The sequence below is a fragment of the Muntiacus reevesi genome, chromosome 20 (assembly GCF_963930625.1).
Source record: "Muntiacus reevesi chromosome 20, mMunRee1.1, whole genome shotgun sequence".
Lineage (NCBI taxonomy): Eukaryota > Metazoa > Chordata > Mammalia > Artiodactyla > Cervidae > Muntiacus > Muntiacus reevesi.
Genome location: NC_089268.1, coordinates 20,406,793 through 20,433,039, shown reverse-complemented (window position 1 = coordinate 20,433,039; position 26,247 = coordinate 20,406,793). Strand labels below are relative to the sequence as shown.

The 26,247-nt window shown below is 42.2% G+C and overlaps 1 protein-coding gene across 2 annotated transcripts in view; it reads right to left on the bottom strand.

Annotated features, from left to right (window-relative positions):
* The window catches only part of RUNX2 (RUNX family transcription factor 2), a 231,878-nt gene that overhangs the window by 56,637 nt on the left and 148,994 nt on the right, over positions 1–26,247 (bottom strand). For both annotated transcript variants that reach the window (XM_065912303.1, XM_065912302.1), the window contains one exon: positions 1,990–2,163. In XM_065912303.1, the coding sequence (XP_065768375.1) occupies positions 1,990–2,163 (174 nt within the window). The remainder of the gene's footprint in view (positions 1–1,989; positions 2,164–26,247) is intronic.

Sequence of the window (26,247 nt, the reverse complement as noted above, 5' to 3'; positions counted from 1 at the left end):
AGGCTACCTGCAATGCAGGAGACACAGGTTCGATCCCAGGGTTGGGAAAATCCCTTAGAGAAGGAAATGGAAACCCAATGCAGTGTGCCTTTCTGGAAAATCCCATGGACAAAAGAGCCTGGTAGGCTACAGTCAATGGGGTCATGAGAGTCAGACATGACTTAGCAGCTAAACCACTACCAAGGATCAGAATACAAAAATCACACATTTGAAGAACCCAGGGATTGCCAAATCATAGAACATATATTTTTCTTATATAGATCATATTAGCCATCATAGTCCTTCCAAATCACGTATAAACACATTTATATATGTGTACATATGGTTCTACACACATACACATATGGAATCTAAAGATTCCTATAAAGACAAAAGGACAGCTATTATGACCCTTAATCACTAATATAAAATCCACCACTTAAACAAACTACTGCATATAAAAAACAAGCTATGAGGATATATTGTACAGCACAGTGCATACAGCCAATATTTTATAATAACTATAAACAGAGTATAATCTATAAAATTTTTAAATCACCATGTTATACATCTGAAACTAATATAATACTGTAAATCAACTATACATCAATAAAAAATTAAAAAGTCCACTACTTTAAGTGCATCAGTACCTAGAGCCACAAGCTTCAAATTCACAAGTTAGTGTGAATTTCACCCTGGCATTTTTATCAAGGACCCATGTCTAGTGAATACACTGACCTGACTCCTACATTTCAACATTTGGAGATTTATTTAAATCTAACACATGACTCTTCTTCATAGAGTTCTAAGGATCTTCCCTAACACAGGTATCTGTTTCTCTTCAGTGCTTAGATATTTTATAGTTCTATATTATATTAAACATATACACTCAGGCATACCCAAATTTTCAGACTAATATAGACCCACAGAAACATAAGTAAATATTCAAGAAGATATATATCTAATATGGGCAGGAGAGAAGGAGAGGCAGGTCATTTTGTTTATAAACAATTATGCTTACAAACCATTAAGGACACTCAAAACCTAACTGCTACAGACAAAAACTAACCCTTTGAAATGATCCAGGTTTATCATACATTATATTTTGAATCGTTTTCCCTCCCATCTGGTCCCTCTGCCAACAATAGTAACTAGATGATCTATGAGTTCCTTGCTGCTCTCAATACTTCGATGGCAAATTAAAGATGTACAATGATTAGCACACTTTATCATCACCATGACATAAAAGCAATCAGACTAGTCCTACAGTAAGATCTGCCCAAGCCAGATAGGATGAAAAAAAAAAAAAAGGGTTGGGAGTCTTAATGCACCAAATGTGAATGATTAGTCTGTAATGCAATGCTGATGTTCATTTTTAAGAAGAAAAGTAAAGCAAGAAGCACACTGGAATGCATGAAGAGAAATGTCGCATGAACGGGAGCTCAACAGGAATGGGCGGGCGTGGGGGTGGGATTCTGTCTGCCTAAGGAGCCACTCCTTGGTCTTGCCTTGTAACCACCAATCAAGACTTCCTGTTAGCCCTGGGCAGTTTTCAAGCACACTTAATGAAATAGTTATACATGTACGAAACTTAAGCCCAAATCTGAGCCAGTAACACTAATTTTCTAATAGTGAGGGTGTGATGTTATCCCCCACACCACCTGGACACAATATAGAGAAACTTACAACACCCATTCTCCCAGAGAGCATGGTATAACCATCCCACCTCTGCTCAGACTGACATCACTACGGAGGACAGCATCCGTAGAGACTTCCCCCAAGCTTTATCCCCAAGTTAGTGAATATTGGTATTTGCTTTTTATTAAAAAGAAAAAAAAACAAAAAAAAAAAAAAATAAAGGAGAAGAAGGTCAGTATCTTCGTGTCGATCTCTTTCATCGTAAGCCATTTCCCAGCTCCAGGAGTTGTGAAGTGAACGCGTCTCATCTGGAAGCCCCTCACCCCCAGCCTGCCGGAGTCTGCGCAAGTGAGACCTAGGAGTCTGTCTTACCTGTAATCTGACTCTGTCCTTGTGGATTAAAAGGACTTGGTGCAGAGTTCAGGGAGGGCCGTGGGTTCTGAGGCGGGACACCTACTCTCATACTGGGATGAGGAATGCGCCCTAAATCACTGAGGCGATCAGAGAACAAACTAGGTTTAGAGTCATCAAGCTTCTGTCTGTGCCCTGGAAATAGCAAATCATAAAATAAAAGCATATTAATTAGCTGAACAATTGACCATGCTAAATAGATACGTGAACATACATACTGGGGGGAGGGAGGGGTAAGCCAAGGAATTTGCAACACTGATCTTTATAATGAAGCATCTGTATAATGTCTTCCATTTCAAAGGGTTTTGTAAACATCATTCCGTGGTGAGTGTCCCTGGCTTGGTTCTGAATGGAGAGCTGAGGGGTCCAGAGGGGTGACTCGGGGCCAAGAGTCAGTGGTGAGGTCTGGACACCAGAGCCCAAAAGGGACTCTCTGGGCGCCCCCTCTGGCCTCTTGGTGAGGCTGGGAAGGGTGACCGTGTCCGGAACTGTGTTTGCTCATTTCAAGAAGGAGGAAACATCCCGTGAAAGTTGAGTCTATGCATGGAACACATACTGGGCCGTGCTTGGGGCAGAGACAGAGACAAACACATTTGTCAAAGGGACATTTCCGTGATGACCATAAGTGACTTTTCCTCTTTTATGTTACAACTGTACCTTATGGCAACTCCTTTCTGAAAAATGAAAATTCAAACTGAGAACCCCTCTAAGAGGGAAACAGAAAAACAGGCAGGGAAACTCAAATTCTCAAGAGGAATGTGGTTATTTTGCGATATGCCAAAGCCTGAAAGCATATAATAAACTATGCTTAATCAGAGAGAATGCTTTTTTATTTTAAATCGAGTACTGTGGTTCTGTAAGAGAAACTGAAAAATACCCTTTGGGTTACCATGGGAATGTGAGAATCCATTATTTTAAAAAAAAACAACAAAAGAAAACCTCACTTCGTCTCTCTTCTAGTTTATTCGAGTGTAAAATCTAAGGAAATTCTAGATATTAAAGAACTATGCAAATTGAAATATAATCAAGATACTAAGACTTTTAAGAAATCATCCAATCATTCTTAGTAAAGAGTACAGTATTGCCTTGGTGCAGATATTAACAGAAAAACATCTGAATCTTGATGCAACATTAGTTTAGTGTAAATCCGTAGAGTGGGACTGTGGTGAACAAGTAACATTATGCCTACTGGCTTAAACAGAAATACATTTCATATTCTGCACCAGTGAAGCCCTAGTATATTGCCCCAACAGTTTAGTAAAATGTTAAGTAACTGAAGCTAATTCAAAGAAGAGCCATTTAAGATGATGATTAGAATAAGAATTTGCAGGAAAAAATTAAGGGCATCAGGAGTACTATCCATAATAGAATAAACCTTGAAGGTGGATTATTAAGAGCCTTTGAGAATAGGAAGGTCGATTCTACAAGTAGCAAGAACACCTCCTCACCCACTTAGTACAGGACAAGAGAGATATGTCAGGACAGGGTTAAGCCCAGCATTAGAATTTCCCAACTATAAGCTGTCCTCCTAAGACAAATTCCTTATTTTATTTGCCCCCAAATGTATTTTCCTGTCTCCTTTTTCATTGCCTACCCAGCCCAAAGAAAACAGACAGGAAGCCAAGGCTTGGTAATAGGAGTGTAGCTGCCTCCACAGTCAAACATGTTCCAACTAAGGCCCATTAACCGAAATGCACCCACCACCCTATTTCCTGCCAGTGTTAAGTCTGGGGCGTGCTACAACCGAGGGGCCAAGATTGGGAGAAAAATGATCAGGACAAACTAGGAAAGCTCATTGTTTACTGATGGCTGTTTTCCCCACCATTTATGACATTTTAATCCAGATTACAAGTAGATTGTAGAAATCTAAAGGACCTTTGTCTGTGTTAGTCACTCAGTCATGTCTGAGTCTTTGTAACCCCACAGATGGTAGTCTTCCAGAAATCCTCTGTCCATGGCATTTCCTAGGGAAGCATACTGGAGTAGGTTGCCATTTCCTTCTCCAGGGAATCTTCCTGACCCAGAGATCGAACCTGGGTCTCCTGCATTGCAGGCGGATTCATTACCAGGTGAGCCAAAGGACCTTCAGAGACTATCCCAAACAGCTCCCAGGCCCCAGAAAGTAAGGTGCTCACAGATGAAGTCACCGAGACCTACAGAGATAAAACAACTAGCCTGTGGATCTCAGCTATTGACCACCTCAGCATGGATCAGGATGCAGTTCAGGTCCTAGTAGACTAAGTTTTCTACACATTGCGTGGCACCATCCATGCTGGATCCTAGCATCTCCCTTCCTCTCTCAGCGGCTACAAAGGACTGAAAAAATTCAGATCGCCAGAATGAAGGACCCGAGGACTAAGCCCTGCAAGGCATCAGGCTGGTTTTCAAGACAAGCAGAAGCAGCAGCAAGGATTCAATTACAAAGTTAATAGCTCATCCATTACCCTAAACAAACTTCCATCAATACACTTTGCTGTATCTTACAAGGTTCACGATTTGAGAATTACATAGTACTCATGACACTTAGATCCATGGATTCTGTTGTTCATACACATACCCCAAAAAAAGTATTGGTGTGGTGTTGATACAGCTGTAAACATTAACAAGAAAGCTTATGGAATTGTCTCTGGAAGTTATTTTTTTAATAGGCCATATTTGGGGAATGGCAGATTCCCTGAGGGTTGAAGGGAGGGCTCCATGATCTCACATGGTTCCTCTATATAGTGGGGCTTTATGGGGCCACAGTCACAAGAAAATTTAATGAGCTTTGCCTCTGCTTTCTACAGTCCTTTCATTAGGTTTTCATGGAGACCATATGCGGGGGCTTTCCCAGTAGCTCAGATGGTAAATAACCTGCCTGCCAATGTAGAAGAGGCCAAAGACAAGGGTTCGATCCCTGGGTCAGGAAGATCCCCTGGAGAAGGAAATGGCAACTTGCTCCAGTATTCTTGGCTGGAGAATTCCATGGACAGAGGAGCTTGGAGGGTTACAGTCCACAGGGTTGCAAAGAGTCAGACACAACTGAGCGTGCATGTCATGCGTGTAGACCGTATGAGATGTGAGCTCAGTACACAGGTGTGTGAGGACATATTTATTTCCTTTGCTGCCTCAGGGCAGTGATAGGAGGTCATAAGCAAGAATAAAGGACTTTGAGGATCCCAAGTGTGTGTGAGAAATTTAAGAGTAGGTGCAATCTGGAAAGCCTCTATGACCTTTTGGAAACAATCCTCAACGATGAGCTACCAAGTATCTGCAGACACTGTATAGTAATTCAGGGAACGTCTATCTGCAGTTGCATCTATACAGAAAACCCTGCATTTTTCCTTCTAGAATGTCTGCCCCCTCACAGCCACCACCACGACCACAACAGAATCCTTGTAGGAGAATGAAGAGCAGAAACCAAACAGTTCTTCTTCTTTCAACCATGACAAGTACCTGCTACCACTAAACCACATCAGGGTGACATTTGAATGAGAGGCTGAAAGAAGAGGTACTTAAATCCTCAGCACCCAAGATACCCCTTCAGAAATCGAGGACTCGGAGGACAAAGGGCACACTGGCTTAAATCAAGGACAGACACTCTGCCATGGTACTGAGAGAACCAAATGTCATCTGAAGGGCCAATGGAAGGCTTCCCTGGTGGTCCAGTGGTTAAGACTCTGCACTTACACTGCAGCGGGTGTGAGCTGGATTCCTGGTTGGAGAACGAAGATCCCACATGCCATATGGCATGGCCAAAAAATAATAAAAATTATTTTAAAAATATAAAGGACCAAAGAATGGATCTTCCAAGCAGGAAGAAGCTATGAAGAATGGATAACTGCTGTCTTGTATCTGTTGCTATTGCTGCTGCTGGTGGCTCAGTGGTAAAGAATCCACCTGCAATATAGGAGACTTGGGTCTGATCCCTGTGTCAGGAAGATCCCCTTGAGAAGGAAATGGCAATCCAATCCAGGATTCTTGCCTGGAAAATTCAGTGGACAGGGGAGCACGGCAGGCTATAGTCCATGGGGTCACAAAGAGTCACACACAACTGAGTGACTGACAGCAATAGCAACAACAGCAAGCTTTGAAAAATATGGATGTCCACCAGCTCAATTACATCCAGGGCTCTGGCAAAGGGTCCTGGGAATGTCATTCTTTAAAAGCTCGCCATAAAGTCCATCATGCAGCCGAGGTAGACAGCCACAACCCAGGATGATCCCACAGCCCCACAAGCTCAGGACCACCAACTCACGCCAATGCCTTCTCCCATTGCTGGGGTGAACCTTGACCTCTATCCTGAGATCCAGGTTTGTGCATTCCTCTGTCTACTTGACTCTCCCCTGAAGCATTTCAAAGGTATCTTAAATGCAGTGTATTTAAGACACAAATCTTGATTCTTTTCTCCAAGAAATCCTGTTCCTCCCCAAGAGCCCCCATCTCATTAAATGGCACCAGTCACTCTGTCCCTTAAGCCAAAAACCTTGACAACTTCCTTGACTTCCCCTTACCCCTCACTCCCTGCATTCAGTCAATTATCGAGCCCTGCCATTCCCATCTTGAGAGTCTACTTCGAATATATTCAGTTCTCTCATTTCCACCAGCACAGCCCAGGCTCAGGATTCCGTCAGGTCTCTCTGGGCATCTGCCATTGTCTCCCTCCAGTGTCCCATCCCAGGACCGCTCCATTTTCTGCTTAAAGAAATCACACATCTGAAATGCTCTCCCTTGATTCTCTACACAGCCCACTCTTTCTCATCTCTTAGATCTCAAGGTGAACACCACCTCCTATGATGATTGCCTGCCTACCAGACCCAGAGTAGGCTTCCTCTTGCTTGAGGACCCCTTGTTCAATTCCCTTGATGACTGTCATCACAATCTGTAATCATCCCAGGCACTGATTCATCTCAAGACTGAGTCCCATGAAGACAAGTGCTCTGGCTTGTTTACAACTATATTCTCACAACCCAGTTTAGTCCCCATCATATAGTAGGTGCTCAATAAATGTTTATACAGTGAATGAATGGTCTCCTTTTTTAGATAAATGTCTTGGTCTGGAGAACATTTTCTGGCTCAGGATATTATATTACAGCACTCTTCCTCCCTGCCCCCTCAAAAAAAGTCTTCCTTTTTTATTTGAAAATCTCGTGAATCCAGTGGGCTAGAGACCAGCCTTTATTGGTGCTTCCTTAGAAATTTTCCTGAAGAACATTCATTTAAGTGAAAGCTTCCTTGCTTTCTGAAAATGTCCCATTTGCTCTCACTATAATTCTATTTCTTTTTATTGGTGCGTAATTGCTTTACAATGTTGTGTTAGTTCCTGCTGTACAATGAAGTCAATCAGCTGTGTGTGTGTGTGTGTGTGTGTGTGTGTGTGTGTGTGTGTATCACCTCTCTCTTAGATCGCCATCCCATTCCCCACATCCCACCCCTCTAGGTCATCACAGAGCATCAAGCTGAACTCTCTGTGCTAAATAGCAGCATCCCAGTAGCTATTTATTTTACACATGATAGTGTAGATGTGTCAATACTACTCTCTGTTGGTCTCACCCTCCTCTCCCCCACCCCACTCCCCATTATGCCCACACGTCACTATAATTCTTAAGCATTGCTGCAAGTCATTTAGAATCACAGAGCTGAAAAGGGCAAGAGAAATATTTAGACTCAATTTTACAGCAGTGTACTTCTTTAATGGATGAGGACTGAGTCCCTGAGAGGGGAAATGACCTACCCAAAGCCACATAGTTAGTGTCAGGATGAGAACTCAGGTCTTCTGACACTGGAGCAGGGCTCTTTTCCCTCTCATGGTTAACCAGCTTATTTTAGATTAAAATGGCACATCATCATTGACTCAAGGGAAATCAAGGTCAAAAGTGAATATCAAATGGGAAAAAAAAGTTTTCAGAACAAATTTCTTTCAAAAAGTTTAGTGTGTTTGGCTGAATATGACTTTTGTTGCAACAAACGCAGGGGCACAAGAAGAAAGCGTGATGGAAAGGTCACGGCATTCACACATCTCTAGAGCAGAGATGCATGAAGAACGTTAAGTCATCAACCAATAGTCTAATGGTCCCATTCTTCCCCGCCTGGCTCTTTCAGTCCAAGGGTGGCTCACCCCCAGCGAAAGCTAGTAATGTTGCCATTAGAATTTCTGCTTTAAAAATCATGCATCTTAAACTGGTCCATGAAAACTCTGAAACTGTGGTATGTGAACTCTGAGAGCAAGCATGCCACTCTGATGTGACCCATTTTGCCCATTTTTATAAAAGTCGGTTGAGCCCGGTCAGAACCTCACGCTCTCTGCGCTGTATCCAAACGTGATGCACTGCCTCGGCTGCAGATTCTCTTGGAGGATCCCCAAGCACACTGATGAAAAAGTACACCTTTCACAAGGGCGTGCCACGTCACAGCCCGTCCATCCTCACGTGGCCCTGCGGGGTTCACTTTGCTGGTCACTGGGGCGTGATGCCTCATAGCTCCTCTCTTTACAGAAGTATTTGAAGTCGGTTTTAAGTACTCTTTGCTTGGGACTTCCCTGGTGGCCCAGTGGCTGAGACTCTGTGCTCCCAATTCAGGGGACCCGGGTTCAATCCCTGGTCAGGGAACTAGATCCCACATGCCACAGCTGAAGAACCAGCATGCTGCAATGAAAATGGAAATCACATGTGCCACAACTGAGATCTGGCACAGCCAAATAAATTCTCTTTTTAAATAAAAGCACTCACTTCTTTTATTAGGTATCTGTCTACTTGCATCCTGGGTATCAGCAAGATACAAATTTTAAATAAATGTTAACAGGCAGATCTGCACTAGAGCATCAGTCAGGAACCAGTGCAAGTCCACGTCCAGGTCAGTTAGTCCAGCAGTGTGTCCTGATCATCTACCATGCAAGTCTCACCGGGCATAGTAAGAGGAGGGGGAGTAAACGTGTAAGACAGTCCTCGCCCTCAAGCAGCACATGGTCTAGTAGGGAAGAAAGGGGAACAATTACTGCAAAGGACTGTGAGGCAATCACTGAAACACTACAGTTCGGGGATCAATTGAAGACATGTAAGTATGGACCATTTCAAAATATTAAGGAAGAGGAGCTTTTGGTAATTAAGTAAGAATATGCCCTTGCCTTTTAGAACAAATAATTATAGGTTAAATGTCTTGATGTTTGGTGTTTCCTCTAAAATATTTAAGTAAAATAACAAATATGGCAAATATAACAAAAAATAGCAAATATGGCAAAATGCTATTCATTATAAAACAAGGGGATGGGTATCTGGGGTTTTATGAAATATAATTTCTTTTAATTGTATGTCTGAAATTTTTCATGATAAAAAATAACAAAATGCCATTGGGAGAGCAGTGGAGCCACTGGTGTTAACTAAAAGGAAAGTGGAAACCCTCACCGATGAGATCATTATGTCCTCAAAGGTGGAAGAGGATTTCCATACGCAGAGAAAGGAGAAAAGCTAGCTGGAGAACATGATAAAAACTGCCTGAACAGTTATTATATAATAAATGTTATATGTAATATATACATATAATATAAATATAATATATATATTAACTGAACCTGATAATAACTGTCCTGTGATCAAGATGGTGCTGAACATATATGTGACATTAACCTAAACAGAGGCAAACCACCTTCAAATCACTTGACATCTCTCGGTTGACAGCTATACATCCTTTTCAATGATGCAATATATATTTATATATGTTAATCTGTCCTTGTAAACAGATTATTCTACCCCCTGACTAATTAAGTGTCTCTTTAGAATCTGTGAGCCTCCCCAGCCGTGCATTAGGCTTCCCTGGAGGAGAGCAGGGTCTGCGCGAGATGTGAGCTAATTTCGCTGCCAACAAATAAGTAACAGGATGAGATCTGGTCCAATATCCCAGGGCTCATGCCACAGGATAGAACCATCTAAGAATGTTGAGACAATGACTTAGAGAGTAAAAAGGAAGATGGGAGAGGACTTGCAGAGGGGAGAGAACTATCATTTTTCAGAGTTAATAGGTTATATGCAATAGGGATGCTATTCCACAGCAGTTCTGAGGAAGGGGGGAAAAAAATGATGCCTTCAATCCTAATCTCTCTACCCTGAAAGTGATACATGATGGAGTGTTTGCAGAGAGGGGTTAGGGGACAGGTTGACTAAATTTACTAATTTTTTTAACTTTTAACTTTTTATGTTGTATTGAGGTATAGCCAATTTAACAATGTTGTGATAGTTTCAGGGGGACAGCAAAGCTACTCGGTCATACGTATGCATGTATCCATTCTCTCCCAAACTCCCCTCCCATCCAGGCTGCCATGTAACACTGAGCAGAGCTCCAGGGGCTATACAGTAGGTCCCTGTTGGTCATTCATTTTAAACACAGCAGTGTGTATATGACCATCCCAAACTCCTTAACAATCTCCCTTCTGCAACCGTAAGTTCCTTCTCCGAGTCTGCGAGTCTCTTTCTGTTTTGTAAGTTCATTGGTATCATTTCGTTTTAGATTCCACATACAAGGAATGTCATATGGTATTCCTCCTGTGTCTGACTTACTTCACTCAGTATGACAATCTCTAGGTCCAGCCATGTTGCTGCAAATCAGGTGAACTAATTCTAAAGTCACAATTCAATTCCAAATGAAATTACCTGAAATTTTACCTCAAAGGATAAGCCTTACTCTATCAGAGGGAGTTTGGTTTTGATGGTTTTCCACAAAAGCACCGTAACAGAGACAATGAGACAGACTCCAGTCAGTTCCTAGGGAAGCCACGCCAAGTTTGGGTCCAAACACTTTACTGAGGCTCTAGATTAAAAACCTTGAATTTCTGCATTCCTACATACATGTGAAAATGAAAATACTATTGAGAAAAGTGAAACTCTTCTCTGTTTACATTCAGATGACTACATTTCACTGGTGGTTTGTGAAAGTCTAAAAATCGAAGACCTGTAGCTGTGTCACGCTTGTAATGTTTAGACAAGCTCTTCACCTCACTCTCACACACCTTCCCACCCTTCTGCCCACACCACTGCAAACAGTCCCAACCAGCTTCTCCTCAAATTTCCCTGTTTCCATGAATATCACCAGTCAAGCCCATGCTTATCATATCTGCAGGTCAAGCCCATCTACAGGGACGTGCCCCTGGGTTTCGTTTCCACTAGGACCACGCCTAACCTCTCACTTGTGGCTAAGACACCAGGGCAGCAGGCTGGCATATCTGCAAGAGCAATGACTGGTAGTTGCCATTCCCTTCTCCAGGGGATCTTAGGGGTCGAACCTGGATCAACCCCTAGGTCGAACCTAGGGGTCGGACCTGGATCTCCTGCACTGGCAGGAGGATTCTTTACCATCTGAGCCACCAGGGAAGACCATGTATGACCACAGAAAGGGTTTAATGGAACTCTATGAGCCGACTAAAAATGAAGAGATAGTTTTCATAATTCCTAAAGTCCTTTTAGTGCCTGAATCATAACAGTGACATTACCCACCTGCTCCAACCCTTTCCATTGTCTTTAAGTATCTACTGAATCAAGCAGAGCCCCTGAGCCTAGCAAACAAGAACCTGGAGAAGATGGTCTCAAGGTATCTTATCAAGCTCTCTTCAAATGACTCCAACTGTACTGCTCCCAACCTAAGCTCTGTTCACACTGGAGTCACCACAGTTCTTCAAAGAGTCCCTGTGCCTTTGCCCAAGCTTCCTCCTCCACTCAGAATTGCCTCTCCTCAGCATCTACATTGGCCAAATCCCTTCCCAGCCTCAACCTGGTCATCACACTGTTCTGGTTTTCTCTGTCTCGAGGGCTTTGGTGAGTCTTCTGGTTTCTATCACAGAAAACTGAAATCAGCTACAACTGCTTTTTGTCCACTGCATGTGGTTATGCTTAAGTGTCACAGGCATTCAGTATGCATTAACTCCCTGGTGCCTCAGACAGTAAAGAATCTGCCTGCAGTGCAGGAGACCCAGGTTCGATCTCTGGGTTCGAAAGATCCCCTGGAGAAGGAAATAGCAACCTGCTCTGGTATTCCTGCCTGGAGCATTCCATGGACAGAGGAGTCTGGTGGGCTACAGTCCATGGGGTTGCAAAAGAGTCAGACACAACCGAGTGACTAACACTTTCACTCTTCCATGAATTTATCTAAAATTTAAAACTCTAATATCTTAGGTTCTCCTGGACTTGACTATGAACATGAAGATGAGTATCATGTCTTACATCTAGCACTCTAGCACAGAACTTAGAGTCTAGGTACAGAGAAGACATACAACAGATACTTGTTGAATTCACAAATGGGAACACTGATGTATTTAGAGTTCTCTCTCCTTTTGTTCAGTAAGAGTCAGAGAGGAGAGGGGAAAAAAGGCTGGTTATTGGGAAACATTTCCCACAGTTAAATTGATGAGTCTCTAATCTTTGCTGGGAAAGGCTGCTGAGTCATCTTTTTTCCTAAGACTATGCTGTCTGGTTCAGGTCAAAAACTATTTTGAGACTAGAATAATGAAACAGACTAGGCAACTGTTCGTGTTTAAGGCCTGGAGCTCCTCTGAGCCGCTGGAAATGAGCAACTGTGCCATGTGATGGTGCACGGGGCCCCAGGATGGCCCGTGAGACAAGACAGCCCTAGACTACTGTTAGTGTTTGGCTTCAGACAGAGGACCACAGATCATAAACAAATCCCCTTCCAGGAGATTCTTCTCCGATGGCATTTCAAAAATGAACTAACAGAGCTTCCCTCCGAGGGCCCTTCTTAATCTATAAACCAATTTCTAAAGGGAAAAAAAAAAATCATAATCACCACCACATAGCTTCAAGGGCCCGCGTTCAAGCTCTTGAACGTAGTCAGGCATGTAGAATTCAGAGTTCATCAGGAAAGAAGAGAAGAAGAACAATTTCACCCAAGAGAGGTCTGAAGCCTTCCAAGTCTCTTGGGTAAAAACATAATTATGGGAAGAAAAACATAATCTACTCAAGAGACATAATTACATAGTTAAGCCATAGACTACATAGAAATATTCTAGGAACTCCAGTTCATAGAAAAAAATGTTAAAAGCTGAATTTGCTTTATTTTAATAATAAGAGGCGCCAGTTTAGATCAGTGAGTAAAAAGTTCACTCTCCCAAACTCGCATTGAGTCATTTTTTTAAATATAATTAGATGCATGAGAGAGATCATTGAAGGACAGCCTCTTTCAAAATTGAAGGCTTCTAAAGGTTAAAGAATTCAAAATCTTTCAATAAGCACACAAATGAAAGAATTGTGAGATATTAATTTGTGTGGATTTAAATGCAAGTTCCTTTATAACTTTTAGATTTGAGGCAAATTCCCATGATCAAAGAATGAAGTATCTGGAAGAAAGGACAGTCACCCACCAGGGAATAACCTCTAAACAACATATGCTCAGCGTACAACCCTTTTTCTTGAAATAAAGGAGTCAAATAAGTTGAAATACCTAAAGAAAGAGAAATTTGTGGGAGGGAAAGAGAAAAAAGAACTTTAAAAATGTAAAGAAAGAGCAGATGAAAGCAAAATGGAAATATACAAGAAGGGATGTAATATTTTTGCGGGCGGGGGAGACAGAAGTCTACAGGGAGCCTGGCTGACTTCAGCACAGCCCTCTGCTCTGCCCTAAGATGTATCCGGTCTACTCCACCTCTTCACTTGTCAGTTCTCTGGCACTTTCTTTCCACTTCCAGCCCTGCTAGCCTTTGTCTGCCTGTTACTTCCAAGGAACGATCTCCATTTTTACTCCCATTCAAAGTCAGACGATGTGAATTTGAATTTTTCAGAGCTGGCAGAGAATGTGGGTTTCACCAGATCACATTTTTATTTTAGAAAAGGAATTGAGGGACTTTCCTGGTGGTACAGGGGTGAGGACTTTAGGCTTCCACCACAGGGGGCACCAGTTCAATCCCTGGTCAGGGAACTAAGATCCCACAAGTCGAAAGGTACAGCTCGGGGTGGGGGGAAGAGAGAGAAGAGAAAAGAGAAGGAACTGATGCCCAGAAAACCCCAGTGACTTGTCTGAAGTCACGGAAGCAGGTAGTGACCCTGACCTGCCTTGGTCCTCTTTTTAATACACCAGGCTGCCACACAAGGAAAGAAGGGGGAAAAAAAAGCCAAGGTAAAGAGACCTAGAGAGAACCAAAGAAGAAAAAGCAGTGAGAACCATAATTCAGATATTTTATTACATTATACCCTGTCTTACTGACTCAGTTTTATCACAACATATCTTGTTCTACTAATTACAACCCAATGTCCACAAACCGTCCTTGGGCCATGAGAATCTGCAACTCTCCCTTCAGTTTCTGGGAAATGAACAAAAGATCTCTTTCTCTATGTCTACACGTTACTCCCCAAACTGTAAAACTCGAGTGTGTTAGTTCTGAAAACATTTCCTTTGCCTTCTTTGACTATAATATATTCTCACACACCACAGTTTTGTGTTACTGGCCTTTATAGAGACCCCACTGAGAGATGTAAAGATTTTTTTTTTTAACGGTAACGTTTCAGGCAATGGAAATGGCAGTTTCCATAGCTGAACAAAAAGCATCACTGTTTATTTGCCAATAATCCAGCTAAACATGGATGGCATTATTCTTCAAAGGGTCTAGTGACAACTAGCGTACAGACTGTCACGCAATTCCTGGATCCTGGCTGAGTTTCCTTTGCATGCAATCTTCCCTGTTTCTCTTTCATTATTACAATTTTGGGGCATGTGCTGTGTGACTGTGTATGTGTTTCAAGCAAAGGAAAAAAAAAAGCACTACATAGAAACAATTAAAAAGTGCAAAGGGCTCCTCTCTTGACATTTGCTGCTACAGCCGAGGAACATCATTTTCAATTTTCCCATTTCTGTAACAGGAAGAAAATGTTAAAAAGTAATAACCCAAGGAAAAAGTCAGCCAGCTCCTGCAGCCTGGTCTTGCTGTGCTGAATGGCAGTGAAGATCATAGAAGAAGAAAAAAGAAAAAGACAAAGCATGAAAAAAAAAAAAAAAGAGGGGAGGGGGGTAGAATTTCTTGCTTAAACTGGACTTAGTCCAGCTGGCAAGAAGAGGTGGTTTTCTTAACGCTTGCGAAACCTGATTAGTTTTTTAAAGGAATGAAGAAGAAGGAGATGTAAACACAGCCATTAAGACAGATTTAAGGTACTTAGTTTTAATCTGGTCTAAGGCTTCTCCAATTGTCTGCCGCTCTGCAATTCTCTGCTCCCTAGACATGAATACAGGGTATGTCAGTGTTCCGAGCGGCCAATGCTGTCAGCTAAGCTCTGTGGTTACCCTCTCAGGTCAGGCGTGGAAGGAACAGCGGCTTAAGCAATAATGGATGGATGCCTGTTACGTGCTGTGTCTGTCAGAAGTCTGTTTTACTACATTAAAGGACTATTGTGTTTATATCTACACAACAGGTCTTAAACAGATTGTTTAAACATGATTAAACAGGAGATGTCTTTGAAATAACCCCCCTAATAAAAGTCAGATGGGTAAGGAACTAAAAAATGCCATCAACAACATTAAAAAATAACAACCTCATTTCTCTCTAAACTACAAGGGTAACATGATATAAACTCCAAAATAAAACAGTTTACAAGTCAAACTCAGAAAAATTCCCTCGTGGATCAGCAGCCTTTTCCAATGGAATAGCGTTGATCCACCCATCCATCCACCCTTCCTAAATGCTGTTGCACAATGTACTACAGTCTTGATAGACAGATAATTGCTTTGTTCAGTCGTGTGTAATGAAGGGAGTCTATTGTGTTAATCTCGGTATTCTTATTTTCTGCAAACTTGGAATAAAGAGCTGAAAACTCTACCTCTTCATTCCAAAACAACCAGCGTTTACTTGCTTTCAGATCTGCTAAAGTGTTCTTACATTCCACTCTGTCACAAAAGGTGCCAAGTATTTTGAGTAGGATCAAGTTATTGTTATATAAAAAGGAATCTAAAGTAGTATTAAATGGAGTTAGAAGATAGCAAGTTTTACCTTTTTTTTCAAGGCACAGCAGACTACAAAAGTGCATGCTTTTCAAATCCAAGGAAGTGGGTCGGTTTCCATTTTTCAGAATTCATCATCAGCACTCTCTCAGTGAAAGACTATGATGGAGGCACCAGTTCAATATATTTTTAAATATTTAAAAAAATACCTTCAGGTGATTAAAATCAAACTTTTTTTTTCCCCAAAAAGCAAATGTAAAGTTTTAAGGATTTTTGTTTGCTGGCTTCATGCTGAATTATCTAGTCAGGAAGGACATAGGAAGATTTTTCTTTGGTCTGCATAAAATGTATAAAGTATTGGCATTTCCATACATGCATGTATGTGGTTATAAACTGATATTATCTCTATTATATGCATACATATATGTGAACAGAGAGATAGAGCCCAGTGAAGGGACAGAGTCAGTACCAATGTCAGGTCCATGTCTCTTTCCAGAGAAGTAGGATGCTGTCCTCTTGAGGCTCAACCTGCTATATGCTCTGCTTATATTAGGATACCATGGCTCTTCTGATTACTGAACACATCATCGGCCTAATTAGATGCCTTGGTTTTATTTCATTATGGTACATGCTCAAGAATTCCAGGCAGCTCACTGGAAAAGAAGGAATACAGTCTAGAAAGTAGAGTAAAACCAATGAAAGAACATCAACATTAGATTCTTTCTCTTCTGGGTCCTACTGCTTTCAGGGCCCTTAACGGTCACAGAAATGATATCCTTTCTGTGCCAAGAGAAGGCTCTTCCTAAGAGTCCACTGGCCTAATGGCTAAACAAGTCCAAGAGATTCAATAAAGCTCTGTCCAGTGTTACTGAGGATTGCCCAACGTGTATTAAGAAAGATAACTCGTGACTATTCGTCAGGAGATTTGAATTCTATGCTAAGAGTAACTTGTGAACTTCTCGGGTACAGAATTTTCTCACCTGTCAGATAACAGACAACCTAACTTCTAATTCTAAGAATCAGTGATGCAATAGATGCCTTACCTGTCACCATGGGTTACATACACACACAATCAGTGAATGTAATATAATGGAATGGTGAAAAGATCAAGCTGCTGTCTGACTAAAAAGCAGAATCCCGTATCTAAATCTGGGCCAGACTTGACAAGGAGCAGAACATGGGGAGTGTGTTCCTGGCTTTGCCACGAACTCGGTTGCGGAGCTATAGGCAAATAATTTATCATTTCTATGACTCAATTTCCTCCTATGACTCAACTTCCTCATCTATCAAATAAGGATCAAAGTATCTGCATCATAGGGATGTCATCAGGATGAAATGTAAAAAAGTTGAAAATGTCCTACACAGGGAAACCATGGTGCAAATACAGGTATTCATTCTTCAACTAAAACTCCTTAAGCACTTACTATGTACCATGAACTGTACTAAGTCAGGGGCTCAGTGTACATTTGGGGAGGTGTCAGATAAACAAACAATGACAACAATCTGACAAATGGCACAACTGAGGTCTCAATCAGCAAGGGGGAGTTGAAAAATAAATGCTTAACTTCTTTACTGTATAGCCTGGTGCTTTCTGAACAACCTAGAGGGGTGGGATAGGGTTGGCGAGAGGAAGGGATATAGGTATCCTTTCAAGAGGAAAGGGATATAGGTATACTTAAAGCTGATGCATGTTGTTGCAGAGCAGAAACTAAGAGAACATTGTAAAGTAATTATACCCTAATTTTTAAGAAAGACAAAAAATAAAAATAAATGCTTAACTTTCAAGAGCAGACAGGAAGGGCTTGCAGAGGAGACGGCACTTGAGTATAAACTTAAAGGATGAGTAGAATTCAGTCAAGCAAATGAAGATGAAAAAGACATTCCAAACAGAAGGAACAGCAGGTGGAAATACACAGAGGTTAAAAAAGTATAGAGTGAAGCAACTTGGCAGAGCTGGGGTTCAGTCACAAGGGTATGGGAGGGAGGCGGTGGGGGCAGGTCAGATGCTGAATAGCCTTGTCCACCATGTCACAACATCAGAACTTCATCTTGCAAATAACAGGGGACCACTGAGATATTTTAGGCAAGGGTGAGCCACGGGCTGATTTATAGTTGCAGAGGACCACTTTACCTACAGGGGAAAACAGAACTAGACAGCAGTGCAGTTTGAGGCATGAAACCAGTAAGGGAATTATTTTTATATTATAGACCAGAAGATAAACACGGATGAGTGTCAATTATAGCAGGAAAGCATTTCAGACACAGAACAGAGAAACAGACAACATAGCAGAACAAGATGTAAGAGGTAAGGCAGAGAGGCTCAGCCTCTGGCTTCTGGTTTGGTCAAACAGGTGAACTGTGGAGAACCTGAAACTGGAAAACCTGAGGGGATTCCACTTTAGGTGGAGGAGTTTGGTTAAAGTGGAGGTGGGGGAATCCCGAATATTTTGGAAGACATCCCCTGAAGCACCCAGGGGACATACTCAGGTGGAGATGACCAGGAAGCAAACTAGAAATATGAGTCTGAGATTTCAAAGAGGATGGAGATGCATTTTCAGGGGGTCACAGGAACCTGAAGCCACCCGTGTAAGTGACAGGGTCACCCGGGGAATTGGTATAGAGAATGAGTAGAGGAGGGTATCTAAAATGGAATCTAAAAAAGAAAATAAAATAAATAAAATAAAATGGAATCTAAGAAGTCCAAACATTTAAGGGGTCAGCACGCAAGAGGAGCAGGTAAAGAGGTGGAGTTAGAGGGGAGGAGGGGTGCCATGGAAACCAAAGTGGAGGTAGCCCTCCTCCTGGACGAACACAAGCCAGGAGCCGCTCTCTTGCAGCCACTTCAGGCGCCCAAGGAAGCCTGGCAGGAAAGCAACCTCTCCTCCTGCTCCAGGGCCAAAGGCACAAAGTTAATTCAGCCACGATGGTAAAAGAAAAAGAACTCTCTTCCATGTCCTCTGTACGCACTCCCCAAGCAACATCATCCACACCTACGGCTCCAAGCGCATCTCTAACCTCTCCTGAACCTGAGATTCACACTTCCAGATGCCTCCAGGGCATCTTTTCAATAAGAATACCTTCACCAGCAACTGTGAGTGTGCACAGTGTCTTCTGAGTGCAATCTTGGTCACGCTTCTCTAAAATGGAAAATTTTAATACCCCCTTTTTAAAAGGAATACTTTCAAACCTCCCAGCTGCACGGCAATCAGCCACCTCTGGGTCAAGTCACAAGCCAATCTGTGACTTTGTACCTGTCACGGGCACAGGTCAGAAAGTAACCAAAATGTGGTCCAGTCTAAATATCACACTAGGAACATCTACACCAGCATCCCAGAGGAGTGAGAACAAGACAAAACAGGAAGCAACAGCAAAAATCTCTAAAACTAACCATCTTTCCCAGCATGACTTTGGAGAAAAAGCCTTCCCAAATCCCATGGAGCAGTATATCTGACCACTTCTTAGCCTACCATTGGCACTCCAATAAGCTTAAGAGAAATACAGGAACAAAATCAAATAAACCCAGTCCTTCTTCTGCACCTTCCCCCTTTCTGCAGTCTCACTCCCAGTGTCAATCAGAACGTAACCAACCCTGAAGAATGTATATGGGGATGGAAGGAAAGAATCCATCTGTTATGGATGGAGACATGGCAGGGGTCCAGTACAAATAGTAGGAGTGATAGCATTTAGAGAACTGCAAACTTAACTAATAAACATATATCAAAGGACCTTGAAAAGAAAGTCTGAGCCACCAAGTTGGCCTGAAGATCTTAAAACCTTTTTCTTTTCCCTACATGGACACTGAACTCCAGAGGTTGCTAAATTCTAGAGCAGTTTATCATGTCCCTTGAGAAAACATGATGGTCACCTCTATGATTCCGCAATGGGCTTTTTTTCTGTTAATTTGAAAGGAGGCCTCAGACTGGTTGATAGTTTTAAGTACCAGTTCACAGCACAAATTTTCATTCCTTAATACTAATCTGAAAAAACAAACTTCACTGTGTATTTTGAAAGGTAATTCAATTACCTGATCTACTTTGTCCCACTGAATTACCTTCAACTGAGTATCTACAAGGGGCAAAGCGCTATTTGAACTTAGCCCTAATGTCAAGAATTAATAAAGAGGAATGTAGAAGGGAATTAAAACTGAAAAATACCACCCCAGCCAAAGTACCAGGCCGTAACTTCCCTCAATAGGTCTGCAAAGAGTCAAGACAGAGAGATATCTGCTTTTGGATTGGGGGTGGGGGTGGTTTAGCAGGGGGGGAGGTACTAATCAACTATAAAAATAGAAGAGATTTAGTGTTAAGTCTTCTGAAAGTCACTATCTATCTACCTAGAATTTAATATTCAAGAATTTCTGCCAGTAAGTTTAACTACTGATAGTCAAGATCCAGGTCACAGGCTTCTCTGGTGGTCCAATGATTAAGTATCTGCCTGCCAATGCAGGGGACATGGGTTTGATCCCTGGTCTGGGACGATCCCACATGTCGTGAGGCAGCTAAGCCCGTGTGCCAACCTACTGAAGCCCACGCACCTAGTGCCCCAGCTCAGCAGCAAGAGGAGTCGCCACAATGAGAAGCCCACACACAGCAAAAGAGACCCAGCACAGCCACAGATAAATAAATTTATAATAGTAAAAACAAAAAAAAATCCAGCTCACAGGCCTTCACATGCATAAAACCTTCCGTCCACCCCCCAAGCTGAAGCTGTTCCTGAACTTCCCTTCACGTTAGCTGCCACCTTCTCATGCTTATCTTATGCCACTTTCTCATTTCCTACCATTTTCTATCACACAGGCACAGTCATTTAACACCCGTGCTTTTTCCCCTTATCAGATTGAGCTGCCTTCTGGGCAATCTATATGACTAAGTCATCTGTGCATTCCCACAGGCCTTTTTAAAGTACATACAGGTGGCTAGGACTTCCAAAACCATGCTTGAGTAATAGCCAGGACATGGAAGCAACCTAAATGTCCATCAGCGGAGGAATGGATAGAGAAGAAGAGGTACATATATACAATGGAATGTAACTCAGCCATAAAAAGGAATGAAATAGTGCCATTTGCAGCGTGGATAGAACCAGAGACCATCAAAGAAAGTGAAGAAAGTCAGAAAGAGAAAAACCAATATCATATATCATTATATGTGGAATCTAGAAAAATAGTACAGGTGAACTTATCTGCAAATCAGAAATAAAGACGCAGATGTAGAGAACAAACATATGGATACCAAGAGGGGAAGGAGGGGATGAACTAGGAGATCAGGACCTACATACATACACTAACAATATCATATATAAAACAGACAACTAATGAGACCCCAGTGTAGAGCCCAGGGAACTCCACTCGGTGCTCGACGGTGACCTAAATGGAAAGAAATCTAAAAAGGAGGGGATACTTGTACAATTGATTCCCTTCCCAGTACAGCAGACACTAACAACATTACAAAGCAACTATACACCAATAAAAAGTACCCAATAAGTGTCTGTTGAATAAATAAATGGGCCAGCGCCTGAGAGAATCTATATGCGAACAACCATTCCCTCTAGTAAAAAACAGTCCTCATTACAAAAACACCCAAGGCAATAAGAAAACCTCGTAAACTCACATATCTTCCCTTCTTTTTCTGGGTAAGAAATGAAAATTTGGACTTAATCTCTATGAAGCGCTCTCTGGGAGTCTAACACTTAAGGAGACTTTCAAACTTCTTAGTATTTCCAAGAGTCTGATAAAGCTCTACAGACTCTTATCCTATTTCATACTTACTAACAAAAACGAACAAATATCAACTTTTCTTCCTCTTACAGCAAACACTAGACAGGAAGCCTGCCCTCCTCAAAAAAGATAAAATGCACAATGATTCATCACAATGTACACATTATATTGTGTCCTTAAATACTGAAATACACATATATGGATAATATAAAAGTATTACGAGTATTATTTAATATATTTACCAACCTAGTTCTCCACCTAAATATTCCCTTAACCATTATGCAAACCATACTCTGATTCACTTTACCTTTCCCTCCAAGACAGTGATCTCCAGGGCGCATCAGTAATGTGGCAAGTAGTTCAGAGGAAAATGTTACAGCCACTGATGCTAGACAAGGGGGAAAAAAGTAGCAAAGCAACTGAATCTGCATTAAAGCTTTGGGCAGACAGAAGGAAATGATCCTGATCTTAAGAGGTGCTTCCAGGGGACTTCTCCAGCGATCCAGTGGTTAAGACTCTGCACTTCCACCAGGTTCCATCCCTGCTCAGGGAATTAAGATCCCACATGCAGCAGCAAAGTGAAAGTGTTAGTCGCTCAGTCACGTCCGACTCTTTGCGACCCTATGGACTGTAGCCCATCAGCCTCCTCGGTCTATGGAATTCTCCAGGCAAGAATACTGGAGTGGTTCGCCATTCCCTTCTCCAGGGGATCTTCATAGTGCAGGCAAAAAAATAAAATCAACATTAAAAAAAAAAAAATAGATGCGCTTTTGGGGTTGACAAATCACACGTTTCACTAGATTAAGAGCAATTTTTCCTTCTTATAAGAACAAAATCCTTTGGCCCAGATAATAATTCAAAGCTTCTATACCTGAGATGTCTGGACCCGCTGCAGTTCGGGGGGCCTCGTCCCAAGACCTTATACCTGCTGACCACGGTGGCATTTGTGAAAAAGGCAAGAGAACTTCTGACTTTTTCACAACTGAGCCGGAGGCGGAAAACTTGACATTGGTTCTCAGACATATGTGACTCCTTTTAAGAACTCCTGACTCAAAATTTCAGAGGGAAGTGGCCCTGTAATAACATCTCTTCTGAGAATAGTGCCATATGGTTTTAACAGAGGTTTATTTCCTGAACCCAAAGAGGGCTGCTGATTCTCAATCCAAGGAAAATAATTATGCAGACAATTTCACTCTATTACTCTCAGTGAAACCCATTCTGTGTGGTCCACACATGCCTGCTGACACCTTCAAAGAGACATTAAGCCATTTTTATGTACCGTACCCTTAATGGGTAGAATGCAAGGGAAATTTCCCTGAAGATTAGCACCTGTCGCCATGCATAAGGCTCCCCCACTTTGACTCTCATGTGTTAATACCCTGAGCAGGTCAGGAAAGAGGCAGGAGATGAACAGAGCTTGCAAGTAACAGCTAATTATCAGTCAGATAGGAGGGCAAATACAGACACACAGAGACACTGAGAACTTGAAATACTGCATCTCCCAAAGTCAACAGCAGTACTTCTGGGAAATTACTTCAGACACAACTGGGAGGTTGGGGGGGTCGGGTGCTAGCGGAGGGCTGGCAGAGGGCTGGCAGAGGGCAGTTGTTGCGGGGAGGCGGGGAGGAAGGGAGAACCACTCTCTTAAGTAAATGTTCACAGCATTCAACTGCTAACCTTAAAAACAAAATCAAAATAACACGAAAATAAAATCCTTCCAGGGCCAGAGACGAACAACACAAATGCTGTAAAAATAAAGATTTCAACCAAAGAACACAACCATTAAAATACAGTGATCTCAAAGGAGACCACCCTTTAAGCCTAAGAATATTCCCCTAAGAACAGAATATGCCAGGTTGCCCCTGAATCTGAATTTTATTATAGTGGCTGGCTAGGAAATGAACTCATTTCTCCCTTTCAGGCAGTTAAAGATCACTGAGTTTGAACAGGAACCCAGGAAAACTACTTTTCATTTTGCCAACATTCTTGGCGCTTTGTAGAAAGAGCCTCTTTCCCCTATATTAGTGCTTTTTGCCTACCAATACCTACCACCTCTCTTTGAATCAGCTGAGAAACAACCAAAAAAAAAAAAAAGTAAAATTTCTGGAGATGTCCACAGGAATATTACAAAATTGAACCAGAGAGAGACAGAGAGCCGTGTATGGCAAGCAGTGTCCAGACCCAGAGAGCAGGAACCAGATACAAGCGGTACAGTCTTCAGCACCAGGCAGGCCAGGACTGTTTTCTTTAGACAGCCTCTAAGTCGTGCCAAGAAACAGACGGATGCTGCTGAAAGAATATCTTCCACAGCTGGGCATCTGGGTTCTGTGACAGACAGTCCTGCTCCTGTGTGTGGTCTGTAGAATATATCGAAAGCTTGGGAGGGAGTTCTTGGCACAACAGGAGAAAAACCTAAGGCTGTTCTTTTTTGCGGGGAGACGAAATGAAATTCCAACATCACACACACCGGACTGAAATGCTGCCTCTCTTGCCGACACCCCAGACCTAGATTTTGTTTCTCCTTTTTGACCCTGTGTCTGCTGTCTACTGATGGATTGGGCAGACAAATCTCTCCACTCACTTTCATTTCCAGAAAGACTTTTACAACTCTTTGCGCCAACCAACACTAAGGCATTTTTTGTTTCGAACAATCCAAGGGAATGTTAAACAAACTGGAAATCTTGAAATTCCTTAAAAACAGAAACAACAGGAAACAGCCTCACCATGCCTGAAAACTATGTTGCCAAACAGGTTTTGGTTGAGTCTTCTTAAATTAAAAAAATACATATATGACTTACTTTCCTTGATCAGATTTATTTCCTTAACTCTCTCTGCGTCTCTCTTCTCTCTCTCTCTCTCTGAGTTGCTCAGTCATGTCTGACCCCATGGACTGGAGCCCACCAGTCTCCTTTGTCCATAGGATTTCCCAGGCAAGAATAGTGGAGTGGGTTTCCATTTCCCATTTCCTTCTACAGGGAATTTCCCGGACCAGGTGATCGAATCCGAGTCTCCTGGACTGCAGGCAGATTCTTTGCCCACTGAGCCTTTCTTAAAACACTGGACTGCAAGGAGATCCAACCAGTCAATCCTAAAGGAAATCAGTCCTGAATATTCATTGGAAGGAGTGATGCTGAAGCTGAAACTCCAATACTTTGGCTACCTGATGCGAAAAACAGGCTCATTGGAAAAGACCCTGATGCTGGGAAAGATTGAAGGCGGGAGGAAAAGGGGACGACAGAGGATGAGATGGTTGGATGGCATCACCGACACGATGGACGTGAGTTTGAGTAGGCTCCGGGAGTTGGTGACAGACAGGGAAGCCTGGTGTACTGCAGTCCATGGGATGGCAAAGAGTCGTACATGACTGAGTGACTGAACTGAGCTGACCCAAGTTTTACTTTGACAGTATACTGGCTGAAACAATAAAGCAAGAACAGAGCCTAATAAATAGAGCCAGCCTCTACTGTGTATCTTTCAGAGTAAAAGGCCAGAGCTCAATAGAGAAAAAGAAGGCAAGCCTGGAAAATTAACCATTAACAGAGAGTAGCAGCCAGCTTCTAATCTCAATGGAATACGGCACAACCTTCTTGCCTAGTCCACTCAATTAGCTTTGAAGATTCCTCTGCCAGGTGTATAGGTATCGCCTGCGTTCCGGAGAGGGGGAAAAAATGCACATTACACAAACCTTGCTTAATAGGAATTTTAAAATAGAATAATACTCTGATTTATATCCATAAACATCATCCAGACAGTAGCAATTTTGTACAAAAGCCACACATACTCTTTATAGTCGGAATTCCTCTAGTCTGGATCTGCTTTTTGATGTAACAAATCTGGTGAAGCCAATGCCTAGGAATCACTCTATCCCAATTTAAAAACTGAGACACTTTTGCTAAAAAAGAATGGGAGGGTATGTGGATTTCCCTGGTGGTTCAGCATTTAAGAATCCACCTTCCAATACAGGGTACACAGGTTCAATCCCTGGTCAGGGAACTAAGATCCCACATGCCGTGGGTTTACACCACAACTAGAGAGACGCCCATGCACACAACGAAGACCCAGCACAAGCAAAAAATGAAAAAAGAATGGGAAGGCACAGTATTCTCCCACCCCCACTCCCGACAGTCCAGTGTCCCCCTTTCCTAAGACAGCTCCTGGGTTGCTTTTCTATTTTCCTCAGGTTCTAACTGGCAGAACTGAAGAACTATACCATTTTAATTCCCACACTACCATTATTATGTAAGTTTTTGTTAGATCTCTATTTTGGGAACTTGAATCCACAAAACGTACAAAAATTTCCCTGGGTGGTAGAGGTAGAAAGTTAAAATAAATCCGTTTCATTTCTATGGAAACTTTTGCCCTCCCAAAAGCCATGGTACCTGCCAGAGTCCTGAGCTAACAAATGTAAAAACGACAGAGAGTTTGGGGCATGCCTTCAGAGAGGTGTGTTAGGAAAAGGAACAGGCCTGGAAGTGACACATTTTTAATGCCCTACCTCCATGTTACAGAAGACACAGTGTCTGAGCGCCAATGGAAGCGCCTAGTGACCAAGAGATGTATTCCAGGTACCAAAGAAAGACAATCTGATCAAAGGACCATTGTGG